Source organism: Sinocyclocheilus grahami, unplaced genomic scaffold (assembly GCF_001515645.1).
Source record: "Sinocyclocheilus grahami isolate Dianchi unplaced genomic scaffold, SAMN03320097.WGS_v1.1 scaffold677.1, whole genome shotgun sequence".
In the NCBI taxonomy this organism is placed as follows: Eukaryota; Metazoa; Chordata; class Actinopteri; order Cypriniformes; family Cyprinidae; genus Sinocyclocheilus; species Sinocyclocheilus grahami.
In genome coordinates this window covers 150,205-164,315 of record NW_015505856.1, presented here as the reverse complement: position 1 = coordinate 164,315, position 14,111 = coordinate 150,205, and the positions used below count along the sequence as shown (strand labels likewise).

The window sequence follows — 14,111 nt, the reverse complement described above, 5'->3', positions numbered from 1 at the left end:
CACTGTTCCAGAACAGTTCAACCCAAATATTTAGATGTGTGCAGCACATTTTATAGAGGACTGTTTCCTGATCCTGGGAGAATATGACTACAATGCCGGCTGTTCTGACTCACAGACTGTAAGTACGTCTTTTATATTTAAAGAGTTTTTATATTTTATATATTTAAAGCGAGTTTTTTGGGCAGTGTAGAGTAGGGCTTGTTGTTTGTCATTCCTCCGATCACAAATGCAGACATGGTTTTATGTTTACGCGGCACGATGCAACGCAACTGGATGCAACGAATGCCTCGTTTATAATGGGTTTTCAAGTTTTAGAATCGTTGCTCCGGCCTGACAGGGCATCATCACAGTATGGTGAGGGGCGTAACATTTCCGTCTCACGCTTGAGGTATTCGGCCAATCACAATGCACTGGATAGCTGGCCAATCACAGCACACCTCGCTTTTCAGACCGATGAGCTTTGTAAAAATCGACTCGTTTCAGAAAAGCGGGGCATAGAGGAGAAACAATAATGTACAGTATGTGGAGAAAAAAGTGTTTTTTGAACCTTAAACCGCATAAACACATTTCATTACACCAAATACACCAAATAATGTTCTTTTTAGCAACATCATATGACCCCTTTAAAACTGTGGCATGTATAGTCTCAGAGAAATACACCAAAATATAATGTCCTCATATGAGGTCACAGGGTCTCAGGAGGTTAATGGAATATATTTTCTTACTCTTTATAGGCCTATTTTTATAACAATATGGTACAAGATTATTAAATCAATGTGATATTGATTGTAATATTGTGATATTGATAATGGATTACGTTATACTACAATTTTAGTCATGTAATTTGGAATCAGTAACAGATTACAATTTGTAAGTAATCTACCCAGCTCTGTGAATATGAAACAATTCAAATTATGATGGCATTTCTCTCTTTAAATGCTGTTACCTCACACTTTTTTGCATGTATAGGCAGGTATTTGTTTCAGCAGAAGTTATTTTTAGAGTTAGAAGGTATTACGTCTTTGGAGATACAGCTATTATAGAATCACACCTTAACCACATATCCTGTGTGTGGGTCATTTTTTAAACAAACATCCTGCTCAACTTTCTGTCTAGAACAAATGCATTGAATCTCTACTGGTCGTTTGTTTAAAGTATATTGTTTAACCATTAGAGGGCGGCAGAGCCAATTCCACCTTGCTTTGAAATGAGCAGAGAGAGGTTCTCAATCAGAGGCCCTCCAGGGGGCCTCAGCATACTTCCAGATGGTCACAGTAAATGTTAAAATTAGGGTTGCACAATAAATCGCATGCGATATTTAACGCGCATCTTGTCAGTAAAGTCATTCTGTAATCAGCGGTAAATCTCCATCACCTGCAGGCTTTCACATTGAGCAGCATTAACTACACAGAGCCGTTGTTCACTGACAAGCTGTGCAAAACATGCACAAAATATGATCGTGGTTTTGCGCAGCTAGTCAGTGAACAACGGCTCTGTGTAGTTAATGCTGCTCTATGTGAAAGTCCGCAGGTGATGGAGATTTACCGCTGATTACAGAACCGGCTTTACTGACAAGATGCGCGTTAAATATCGCATGCAATTTATCGTGCAGCCCTAGTTAAAATTATTAAAAATGTTGTTATATTAAAATAATCTTAATTGAAATGCTAACTACTAAAACAAGACATAATAATATCAAATAAATGTTGACTAAACTAATTTGTAATGTCTTTTTTTGCTTAGAATTTTCTCTGAAAATATTTACAGAGAAATTTAATTTGTAAATTGGATGACAACACCTCAATGTCTACTAAGTGTGCCTGGACAAGATGTAGAGCAAATGAACTTGATTTAAGACTTTATGGACTTTTTTTGGATTACAAGATCCAACACCCTTAATAAATTAGTATGTACTTCATTGTGTTTTATTGGTATATTTTAATTTAATAAAATGTCAGTTTAAAGTCCCCATAAATATTTGGATATTAAAAACATCAAATATACTTAATTTTGCATTTTATCTGTTTAACTTGTGTTATCACATTTTACTTTAGATTAGATTTCTTAGATGTCTTACAATAATTTCCAAGTTATAGTTACTATTTTAAAACTTTAATACTGGGTTTCCTTCACAGTGTATAATTTGTATTAATTAATTAATTAATTCAGTCATTCGTTCGTTCAAATACTGAGATAAACATAAGAATATTAAAAGAAGAAAAATATACAAATAGGCATACTGATAAGGGCCTACATGCTGTGCATTGTAAATGAATTAATGAAATTATATATTTAAGTCTTTAGAGTAGTTTACAGTACTTTTTGCTTTGTTATTTCCTGTTGCTGTTAGTATGAAGGCAGTGACCCATTTATATTTTACAGTAAGTGAGAGTGTGTTTTTGTGATTCCCATTTACATTTGTGAATAAAGAATTTTGTATTTAACCTGAGCGTCGGGGGCTTTTATTTTGAAATCCTCCTCGCTGCAGGTTTGCGGAAGTCCTCGCAGCTGAATACACACAGACACACATTCATCATACGCACACACACGGTTGTCCGCACAAAACAGCCTAAGAAACAACACACCCAAACATAATATTCCAGGACGTACACCGCTATTCACTAGAAAAGGCCGAAGGAGACCCAAATAAGGTGTGATGTTGTTTACTTCTCTTTTCTTGGTTCTTGTTGTGAAACTCTGTGTTGTAAAGTGCGTGCGCAGCGGCCTATCGCAGCCATCATATGCAAAAAAACACAAATACATTTTCTCACATAGTCTGATTCTGGAGAGATACTAATGGAGGAAAGAGGCTTCGTATCTTTTTGCAGTTTGCACAGCCTTCATTTAAAGATAAACAAAAGAAGTGGCTAGAGGTGTTTCCATCACACTGGGCCCCTAGTTGCGTAAACTACTGAGGCTGTGTCTCAAACCAAGTGATCAACCTACCCAGGGAGCATTTTTGCCCATCATAGGCATGTTTAAACCAGTGAATCATCATTATTAGAATGATTCTAGGTTGACAGCTGACTAGGTTTAAGACAGGCGGAGTGAAACCTCTCTGTCATTCAGATTGATGAGTAAAGTTTTGTTTATGGGTTTATATCACAGACATGGTCTGCAGGTGCATAAGCTTCACAACTTCTGCTGATTTGCGTAGATCTTGATGCTGTATGCAGTATGTGTTGATATTAACAGTTTGGATGTGTTCAGAGCTATAAAGTGTTGGTATAATGTATCATTTGTGCAATGCATTGTTGTGGTTTTGATCTTTAATCTTCACACATATGTTGATCAGTCTCTAATGAATTAAATGAAAAGACTTACAGTTAGGACACAATTATGCATGCTTTTTATTAGTTCTCTCCTGAACCTTTTAATAGATAAAACTTCAACTTCAAAAAATGTCATTGAACTAGCCTGTATGATCATTTTGAGTCTGCAGGTGCATAAGCTTCACAACTTCTGCTGATTTGCGTAGATCTTGATGCTGTATGCAGTATGTGTTGATATTAACAGTTTGGATGTGTTCAGAGCTATAAAGTGTTGGTATAATGTATAATTTGTGCAATGCATTGCTGTGGTTTTGATCTTTAATCTTCACACATATGTTGATCAGTCTCTAATGAATTAAATGAAAAGACTTACAGTTAGGACGCAAGTATGCATGTTACTGCTTTTTATTAGTTCTCTCCTGAACCTTTTAATAGATACTAAAATGTCATTGAAGTAGCCTGTATGATCATTTTGAGATTAAAGGGGTCATATGATGCTTTTTTAAAGATCATTATTTTGTGTATTTGGTGTAACAGAATATGTTGACATGCTTTAATGTTCAAAAAACACATTATTTTTCAAATACTGTACATTATTGTAGGTCCTCGATATGTGGGGGCGTGTTAGAACGAGCCGTTTTAGGGGGGCGTGGCAGAGTCTTAACTTTGATAAAGAGTATCTCTTTGGTTTTGAGACGTTAGTCTTTGCATCTGATCTTATCTATGCACAATCAGCTTGCATATATAAATAATAAGCCCTTTAAATAATTAAATATTTTTACTATTTTCCAGTAAATAATAATAATATTATTTATAAATAGTGTGTATAATAATAGTATTAATATTAAGTGTATAAATTGTTTAAAATATCTTTTTAAATATGAATATTATTGAAGTAAATATTATATTAAATAGATTATTTCACAGAATATCATCACATCAAACTAAATGGGGTAAGTTGTCTCAGTGTTAACCTGCTGTTAAACAACCTAAATGTTATATATTAAAATAAATATAGAAATAAACACACAATGCAATATCCAACTACCGTAATAAATGTAAGTTCTGTACGTCACTCTTTTTTGTTTTCATTTGATTAAAAAAAGTTTGACTTCCCATATAAATATATAAAAATCACTTATATTTGCTTTTGTGTGATCTGTTTATTTTGTTATCCAAGTTTACTTTTAGTTAATTAAACTTTTTCAGTTTCCTTGTAATCATTTCCAAGGTATTATTAAATTGTAAAACTATAATATTTTATCTTCATCAAACAGATTTATTGATTGATTAATAATATATAATAGACTATCAGAAACTGTAGTAAATAAATTGTATAGAATTACAACATATGAAACACCAACATGAAAAAAATCACACACAGTAAATAAAAAAAACTTAACTAGATACTATGATGTAGCCCTTGTGGCATGTGACAACTAGCCCCGATCTCCCCTGGATATGATTTAGTACAGTATCGTTGATTTTGACAGCAAATCTTATTGTTAGGACAGTTTGCAGCAATTTTTACTGGCAATGCACATATTAACATCAAGTGCAACAACAATAATTGGTGTTAGCATGACATTAATGTGGCTGATCAGACAGCCTGTAATTGATCACATGCAACCACTGCATCTCCTGTGAAGTGACCGTTTAGGTGCATCTGTTTGCTTGTAAACTCAGCATGCCAGTCATCTGTCTCAGCGAGCCGTGGCTTCAGATTTGCGTTGGGGCAGACATGGCGAGTGTGGTCACCAGGTCAAGGATTTGGCTAACTTGCACAAGCTGTGTGGAGATTAACCGGCTGGACGTATGGTTCTGTGACGCACGGATCCCATGAGCTGCCACATGCATTGCAGACAGTATTCAGTAATGCGGCAGAATAATAGTTATTATTAATAAAAGTGTAATTGATTGGTTTTGGGGAAGGGTTATGAAAAAATGACTTGTATTCAGGTCAGTATTTATTGGGTGTCTGTTTCATTTCATATAAAGCATGCTTGAGTTTTACTGCTGTGATCTTTATGGAGGAAGCCAGCATGCAGTCGTGTTCATTTGAAGACATTTTTGCTGCACGTTTGCTTTGTCGACTTTGCAGCATTTGAGATATTCGAGACACCTGTGTGTGTGTGTTTGAACTGTATGCACCCTACAGTCATTCAGTTAGTGGCACATGGCTACTACAGAGTGTGCATGATGTGTTTCTGTTGTATATGTAGGGTGTGGTTGATGCTGACATGAATTGATCAGTGTGTACAGGGTCTGGTTTGTTCAGTGTGAGCCTCGTGTTTGTGCTGATTCTGGATTCCAGTCTTTGACTTTATCTACTCCAATGTTTTTAAGATGGAAGAATGCCGTTTTTGTTACATGGGATATATGATTTTCAAAAGACAAGTTGCTTTCTAATATAACACCCAGATTTTTGACTGTAGAGGAAGTAACCGTGCATCCGTCTAGTTGCAAATTGTAATCCACGAGATTCGGCGTACTGTCTTTTGGTCCAATAAGTAATATCTCTGTCTTATCCGAATTTAATAGGAGAAAATTATTGGTCATCCATTCTTTTACATTTTTAACACACTCTGTTAGCTTAGATAATTTAGAAGTAGACTCATCTACTTCCTTCTTCCTTACTTCAGTTGAACTTTTGCTTAATTTGATTTGTTACTCATCTTTCTTTATTATTTAGTTTTTTGTTTCTGTTGATTTGTTGATTTGTTCTGTTCATTTATATTTTTACTAGTCAGTGCATTCTCTCAATGGTTTTTCCATTCGTTCATTCTTTAGTTCATTCATCTGTTTATTATTTCATTTGCCTTCCTGTAGTCAAAAAATAGTGTGGCGCTGTCGACCACAAGGTCATGGGTTCAATTCCTAGAGAAAGCAAGCACTGATTAAAGGTGTATGTTGAATTTAGTTTAAGTCACTTTGGAAAAAAGATTCTGCCAATTGCATAAATAAAAATGTTTTGTAATTTTGTATTTTTGATTTGTTTGATCTTTAGTTTGTTCATCTGTTTCATTTCTTTGTTCATTTTTTTCATATGATTTTCTGAAATCAGATGTTCATTCATCTGATTTCATTATTTCATTTATTTTTCCATTTGTTCGTTCATTCTTTCATTTGATTTCCATTTGTTTATTCATTCATTTAGTTTATTTATCTGTTTATGATTTCATTTGTTTGTTCCTTAGTTCAATCAACTGTTTCATGTGTTTTTTTGTTTATTCTTTCATTTGTTTATTTATGAATTCCTTCCTATGTTCATTCTTTGTTTTTGTCATTTTTTAAAATATTTTTTTCTGTTTGTGTGTTCTTTGTTATGGTTTGGTTCTTTCACTTTTTCTTCTGTTTGTTCATTCTTTTATTCATTTTCCTAGTTCATTCTTGCTTTCTGTGACATTGAGAGTTACGTTTTCCTTTACCTGATTCTGAGTTGGTTGTACATTCTATTATTTGTTATTTTGTTTTGGTTATTCTATTCTTTTGTTTGTTCTTTCTCAGTTCATTTTTGTTTCTCTTTCACTTTCACAGGTGGGCTCTCTGCTACCTGGTTGCCATGCCGTTCCCTTTCGGTAAGTCTCACAAGTGTCCAGCGGACATTGTGAAGAATCTAAAGGACAACATGACCATTCTGGAGAAGCAGGACATTTCAGACAAGAAGGCTGAGAAGGTACTAATGGCATATGCAGTGTGTAAAGAAATATGCAATGTGTTTGGTCTTGTACTGTGACTATTACCCATTAAAAGCCATTAATGAGAGGGGTGTGTGTCTGCAGGCCTCTGAAGAGGTGTCCAAATCTCTGCTGGCCATGAAGGAGATTCTCTACGGCACCAATGAGAAGGAGCCGCAGACCGAAGCCGTGGCTCAGCTCGCTCAGGAGCTCTACAACAGTGGCCTGCTCAGCATCCTCGTCGCAGATCTGCAGCTCATTGACTTTGAGGTGCTTTTATAGACTTTTATGCAGACACTGTATGCAAAGTATGAGTCAAAACGACCTACGCATGACAAATGAATCACACTGTGATGTGAAGGTCATTTGTAGAGCAAAATACTCCATGAATCCCGGACAACATTAAATGTGCATCTAGTTCTGCAGTTCTTAACCTTTCTTGCTCTGAGGCTGTAATGACAGAAACAGAAACTAAGAGTGGCAATTTCAATTGGTTTAATTAAACATTTATATAAATCTTATAAATTATATTTGTAATAATCATATTATTGCTTACTTAAAATATAAGTAATCACAGTAATAAAATTCTGTAATTACAGAAGTTTCAACAACTAAATGAGTTTGCACTTTTTATTACCAATAAACGCATTTGCGGTTCTAGTTTTAGTCATTTTTGATTACAGTTTTTTTTAAATGGCTATTTCTACCTGATAAAATATTTTAGAGCTTAACATAACTACAAACATTTTTTTTCATCAGGTCTAAATATCATAACATTTTTAATTCCCTTGACAAGTTTTCCATGACTATATATGACTATATATTTTAAAGAACGTTTAGTCTCATTTTAAATCATTTCAAGCCAACTGTGCTTGAGCCCCCTAATGTTTCTCAACTCTCTGGTTGAGAATCAGTGGTCTAGCCTCATAACATAATTATTTCAACTTCAACTTTGTTTAATAGGCAAGAAACAACCATTCAATTGAAAGCAAAACGAAAAACCTCATGCATAAGATGTAACATCTTCCCTGATGTATCCTCATAAGAGATGCTCCCCTCAATGCCATCTAATCAAAAGTGGCTACTTATGCAACTGAGAGATGTTAATACTGTGTGCATTAACCAGATGTCAATGGCATTCTGTCTTGACTGGCCACTTGTGATCAGATCAGCCGAGATACAGTTATAATACCAATTGTTTGACATGTTCATTTTATCTCTCAGACTCCCATTTGTAGAAACGCATGCTTGTATTTTTGAGCTTTTCAGTAACTATTCTGCATGTTATTTGTGTTTAGGGCAAGAAAGATGTGGCACAGATCTTTAATAATATTCTGAGACGTCAGATCGGCACTCGGACACCTACGGTTGAATACCTGTGCACTCAACAAAATATACTCATTATGCTGCTTAAAGGGTGAGACATGCGCACAAAGATATTCTGGAGACTTTTATTGGATTTTTATTCACTAATTTAATATATAGCATGAAATTCTGCAGTTGTCAGATTACTTCAATCTGACTTTTAAGATTTACAGGCTGGTGTTTAGATCAAATCTCAACCAGGAAACTGGTTTGGTGACTAATATGAGTTTTTAGAAGTGCTATCTGATCCCAGATTAGTATTTACTCTTAACATAACTTGAGTCAACGTTAGCTGTGCATATATCAGCAATATCATCTAAAATGTGAATTTTTTGGTAGTTCACTGTCAAATTGTTAATTTTGTAATTATATACTCACCCTAATATTGTTTCAGACTTTCTGTAGAACACAAGAGCAGATGTTTAGACACACTGATGCTTTTCCGTACAATGGAAGTGAATGGCGACCAAGGGTCAAACTCCGTAAAGCACTCTAAAAGTAGGCCATATGACTTCAGAGAGCTTGAAATGAGTTCTATGGATTACTTTTGTGTTGCTTTTTGTTATTTTTTTTTGGAGCTCGACAACCTCTAGTCACCATTTAGTTTCATTGTATGGAAAGGAACCGGGCAGCATAAACATTAGCATCTCCTTTTGGGTCTATGAAAGAAAGTCAAACATGTTTGGATCAACATGAGAATGTGTGTATGTTGGCAAAATCTTTCTGCTGTTGAGTTCCTGTCCTTTTTGTAGTTACGAGTCTCCAGACATCGCTCTGAACTGCGGGATCATGCTGAGGGAATGCATACGGCACGAGCCACTGGCCAAGATCACCCTCTGCTCCGAGCAGTTCTACGATTTCTTCAGATACGTGGAGATGTCCACCTTCGACATCGCCTCGGATGCATTTGCCACTTTTAAAGTTAGTGTTTTTGTAAATGTACAAGCCTTGGGTGTTTGTTTTGTCTGGCTGGCATCTTTGATTATTTCATATTCAGATGAATTGTGTTATGATGTCTGATGAACTCCATTGGTTTGGTTTTCTTCCAGGATTTGCTGACGAGACACAAACTGCTCAGCGCTGAGTTCCTGGAGCAGCACTATGACAGAGTGAGTCATTGGTTTGGTTTCCATCATTATCTGTTGTTTTTGGATCTGTCAGTCATTCTGCAGCGGGTTCTTCTCAGAACTGTTTGTTTGCATTTAATGTGAAAGTCAATAATGAGTTAGATTAGAAAATACCAAGAAATACTTCTAGAGCTTTTCTCAGAACTAACTTTACGTCAGCATTTTAGCACAGTGACATTTAATTAACTGCTGTAAAATAGTTTTTAGTGGATGTATCAAGACAGTTCTCCTCATGTTCTTCAGATTAACTGTGGATGGCTTTCAGTAACATTTGGCAACCACGTGTACTTTATATATTATTCTTGACATTTAAAATCAAACAAACTAGTTCTTGCTAAGGTTTTTGCTTGGAAAGTGCTATCTTTCTTTAAATAAATGCCACTTAGTTCGATATTTTATCTAATGCAAGTGTGCCATAAGTATGCAAATACTTTTTGAGGCTACTGTATGAGAAAAAGCCAATCAATTTAATATTTTCTTTGTATCTCTTTCCCCTCTTTTTTCCATTTTTGGTCTGCAGTTCTTTAGTGAATATGAGAAACTTCTTCACTCAGAAAACTATGTGACTAAAAGGCAGTCGCTAAAGGTAAGAAACGGGTTAATTTGTATGTTGTGGTTGGTTGTGCTTACTTAAAGACAGTAAGATTATTTGGTATTTTTGAAAGATGTCTCTTCTGCTCACCAAGGCTTCAATTATTTGATCAAAAATGCAGTAAAAACAGTAAATATTGTGAAATATTATTGCAATTTAAAATAACTATTTCCTATTTTCATATATATTAAAATGTAATTTATTCCTGTGATCAAAGCTGAATTTTCAGCGTCATTACTCCAGGCTTCAGTGTCACATGATCCTTCAGAAATCATTCTAAAATGCTAGTTTATTGCTCATTCTTATCACTGTTGAAAATAGTTGTGCTGTTTTTACTTGATTTGTTTCCAGGATTCTTTGATGAATAGAAAGTTTGAACAGCATTTTTTGGAAATAGATCTCTTTTGTAACACTATAAATGTCTTTTGATGAATAAACATTTTAATTTCTTATTTCAAAAGTCTTAATTTACCCCTAACTTTAAATGGTAGTGTCTATCTATTTGTGTGTATAGTTGCTGTGGTACAGCTCTATAATGCATTTAAACTCAATCCTGTGAATGTTTAATGTAGCCACTAGATCTTTATTTTTATGATGTTTTATGTCTTTCCTCTTCCTCTTAGCTTTTGGGAGAGCTGCTTTTGGACAGGCACAACTTCACTATAATGACAAAATACATAAGCAAACCAGAGAACCTCAAACTCATGATGAACCTACTGAGAGACAAGAGCCGCAACATCCAGTTTGAGGCCTTTCATGTATTTAAGGTATGAATTGTCAGCTGAATCTTCCCACTCCAACACTCACCAGTATGCCACCTTCAAGCTAGTCTCGAGCGACAATATTCTGAGAGATAAGGTCTTTCTCTGTGCATTCAGGTGTTTGTGGCCAATCCGAACAAGATCCAGCCCATCCTCGACATCCTGCTGAAGAACCAGACCAAACTCATCGAGTTCCTCGGCAAGTTCCAGAGCGACCGCACCGAGGACGAGCAGTTCAGTGACGAGAAGACCTATCTCATCAAACAGATCCGAGACCTCAAGAGGCCAACCCCGCAGGACGCTTGAGAAGGATCACGATTGTATACAAATGCATAGAGGACGTCTAGACAGTGTTTTAGGCAACGTCTGGATGATGTTTGGCTCTCTGGGACGTTGAGTGGCCGCAGCACTGGCCATGTTTTTGTGATTTGCAAGAACCGTTAAAATGGCATTTGAGCTCAGTGGGTGAGAAATATGGCGACAAGGATGAAAAGTAGTCTTGCTTCGCTGGACATTCAACCTCTCCCCCTACAATGTTTTATTCTCATGTTTCAAAAAACTAAGACTTGGGCACAGAAGTGGTGGAGTTTCATCTAAAAAGTCAATCAGTAGCCAGACTAACAGTTGGAAATAAAGTTTGGAATAAAATAATTTTGTCTACCGTCTCTTTTCTTTGATTATTCACTAAAATACTAAGGTACAACCATTGTAACAAGGTATACCATTATATTATAACATTAGGGCACCTTTTATGTAGATCAGGGGTCGGCAACCTTTTCGGCATGACGTGCCATGTTTTTATTTTTCTGGTTAACCACTGTGCCAACCAGAAATTTTTTTTTTATATGAATAGACAGTGTCGATTGCAGCATTAATGGGGTCATATGATGCTGCTAAAAAGAACATTTGGTGTAATGAAATGTTTCTGCGGTTTAAAGTTTAAAAAAAACATTATTTTCCACATACTGTACATTATTGTTTCTCCAGCTATCCAATGCGTTGTGATTGGCGAATACCTCAAGCGTGAGACGGAAATGTTATGCCCCTACCATACTGTGTTGCCCTACTTTTGCAGCCAGCCTCTAGCGGCCAGTTGATGAATTACAGTTTAAAGGGATAGTTCACCCAAAAAATGTGCCAGTGAAAATGTGATGTTTATCTGCTTACCCCCAGGGCATCCAAGATGTAGGTGACTTTGTTTCTTCAGTAGAACACATATGATGATTTTTAACTCCAGCCGTTGCAGTATATCTGTCGTATAATGCATGGCAATGGTAACAAAATCTATGAGAGAAAAAAGAAATGCACAGACAAATCCAAATGAAACCCTGCGGCTCATCCAAATGAATCACCACTCCCGAATGAGTTTGCGCAAGAGAAAGTAATCTTTTAGTTTTAAGTCGGTTTGAACAATCCGCAAGTTTTGATAAGCGCAAGTAAGTACCATTTTAATTAGCCGTCGTACCTACAATGACTGTGCACTGTGTAAACAATGAGTGACGTATACGCGCGAGAGATCACTTCCGGCGCTTGCGTAAACTACGTCAGAGCGCGTACACACCTCACGCAGTGAGACAGTTGGACATAGTGGTGTATTAGAGGTAAAAAAAAATTATATAAATACTTTTCGGTTTCTCACACAAACCGATCGTTTCGTGTCTTAGGACATCAATGTGTCGTCACGAGCCGCAGGGTTTCATTTGGATTTGTCTGTGCATGTTTTTTTTTACTCTCATAGATTTTGTTACCATTGCCATGCATTATACGACTGATAGACTGCAACGGTTAAAGTTAAAAATCATCATATGTGTTCTACTGAAGAAACAAAGTCACCTACGTCTTGGATGTCCTGGGGGTAAGCAGATAAACATCAAACTTTCTTTTTTGGGTGAACTATCTCTTCAAGTCACTTCCTTGTTGGCTTCACGAGAGAGAGCGGGAGGTTGCCGCTTGGTCTGCACACATCCAAAAACGTATTTTAAATGCAAAATTGATTTTCGTGCGCTCTAAATACTTTTTTCTTTGCGAAACGAAAATTCAGATTGCGCGTGTGCAAAATGCACTTTTGTGAGCTGAAAATATGATCTTTCGCACGCAGAATTGTGGCAGAGATCTAAGCCTATACACTGATGTAGATAGATAGACAGACAGATAGATATAGCCTGCTTGTGGTTTTTGAACGCACGCTTTCTCATTCTTGGTCGCTTGCGTCGTAATTAACGCATTAGCCATTTTTCAATATGTGAGTACCATCAGATAGATAAATACAATTATATATCTTAAAAAGTAATATTCGTACACACACACACACACACGTCTGGTTTGCTATCCTTGTGGGGACTCTCCATAGGCGTAATGGTTTTTATACTGTACAGACCGTATATTCTGTTGCCCTACACCTAAACCTACCCCTTACAGGAAACTTTCTGCATTTTTAGATTTTCAAAAAACTTCATTTTGTGTGATTTATTAGCTTGTTTACCCGTGGGGACCTCAATTTAGGTCCCCACCGTGACACGAGTCCCCATGAGTCTGTGTGTAGTCAGGTTTACGTCCCCACCAGAATAGAAAAACAGGTACACACACACAAACACACACACACACACACACACACACACACATGATGCACACAAAACGTGCGCGCGCATGCTCATTCTAGGTCGCGCGCATCATCACCAGTGTCGCTGGCACTGTGGCTTTAAGAGCGATTTTTATATACTAATATATAAATAAATAATAGATTCTTCCGGTCCATTATAACAAACGGCAAACATTGTGTCAGAAAGCCAAGGGGTATAAAGTATCTGCGTCCACGCTTAAAAACACAGCGTTTTTTCCCTTCATCATGGTGAAGATCAGCTTTCAGCCCATCACGGGACAAAAAGCCGAGAAAGAGGAGGGGGATGGAGATAAAACTCAAATATTCATACCGCATCCACACGTAAGTTTCGCTTTTTGTGTGCCTCAGCTGAAATGTCACGGAAAACAGCGGTAGAAAGGAAAGAACATACATGGTAAACCATTAATCACGTCATTTGATGGGGTGATATGATCTAGTGATAATGCTCCATCAACGCGTGTTTATGTATTTGTAGCTGTTTTGTACAGAAATATTGTTGCCCTTTGGTTTCATAACAAGAGGACATGGATGCTGCAGCACCTGCACCAATCACATCACATCATAAAACATGCATCATGTTTATCTCAGCCATAAAATGTGCACTATATCTACTTATGCACTCACACTTGTGATGTTTTAATAAAATTCCTCTTCTTTAATAATTTAGTAAAGTGAATGGGGTAAACATCCTTGATTA

General features: G+C 36.4%; 2 protein-coding genes across 3 annotated transcripts in view; both read left to right on the top strand.

Annotated features, from left to right (window-relative positions):
- Nucleotides 1-2,490: 2,490 nt before the first annotated feature.
- On the top strand, nucleotides 2,491-11,359 carry LOC107559190 (calcium-binding protein 39-like). Of its 2 annotated transcripts, XM_016242948.1 has the most exons (9): nucleotides 2,491-2,651; nucleotides 6,810-6,948; nucleotides 7,055-7,219; nucleotides 8,248-8,366; nucleotides 9,067-9,235; nucleotides 9,364-9,423; nucleotides 9,962-10,027; nucleotides 10,657-10,800; nucleotides 10,912-11,100. In XM_016242948.1, exons 2-9 carry the CDS (start codon nucleotides 6,835-6,837, stop codon nucleotides 11,098-11,100), a joined length of 1,026 nt encoding a protein of 341 aa, XP_016098434.1. In that variant the 5' UTR covers nucleotides 2,491-2,651; nucleotides 6,810-6,834. The 2 variants fall into 2 exon arrangements, with proteins under 2 accessions (XP_016098434.1, XP_016098435.1); XM_016242949.1 differs by lacking the exon at nucleotides 2,491-2,651 and having other exon boundaries at nucleotides 6,835-6,948; nucleotides 10,912-11,359.
- A 2,082-nt stretch (nucleotides 11,360-13,441) lies between these two features.
- Nucleotides 13,442-14,111, top strand: part of LOC107559189 (integral membrane protein 2C-like) — a 7,378-nt gene continuing 6,708 nt past the window's right edge. The window contains exon 1 of the mRNA XM_016242947.1: nucleotides 13,442-13,735. Coding sequence (XP_016098433.1) covers nucleotides 13,640-13,735 — 96 coding nt within the window. The 5' untranslated portion in view covers nucleotides 13,442-13,639. The remainder of the gene's footprint in view (nucleotides 13,736-14,111) is intronic.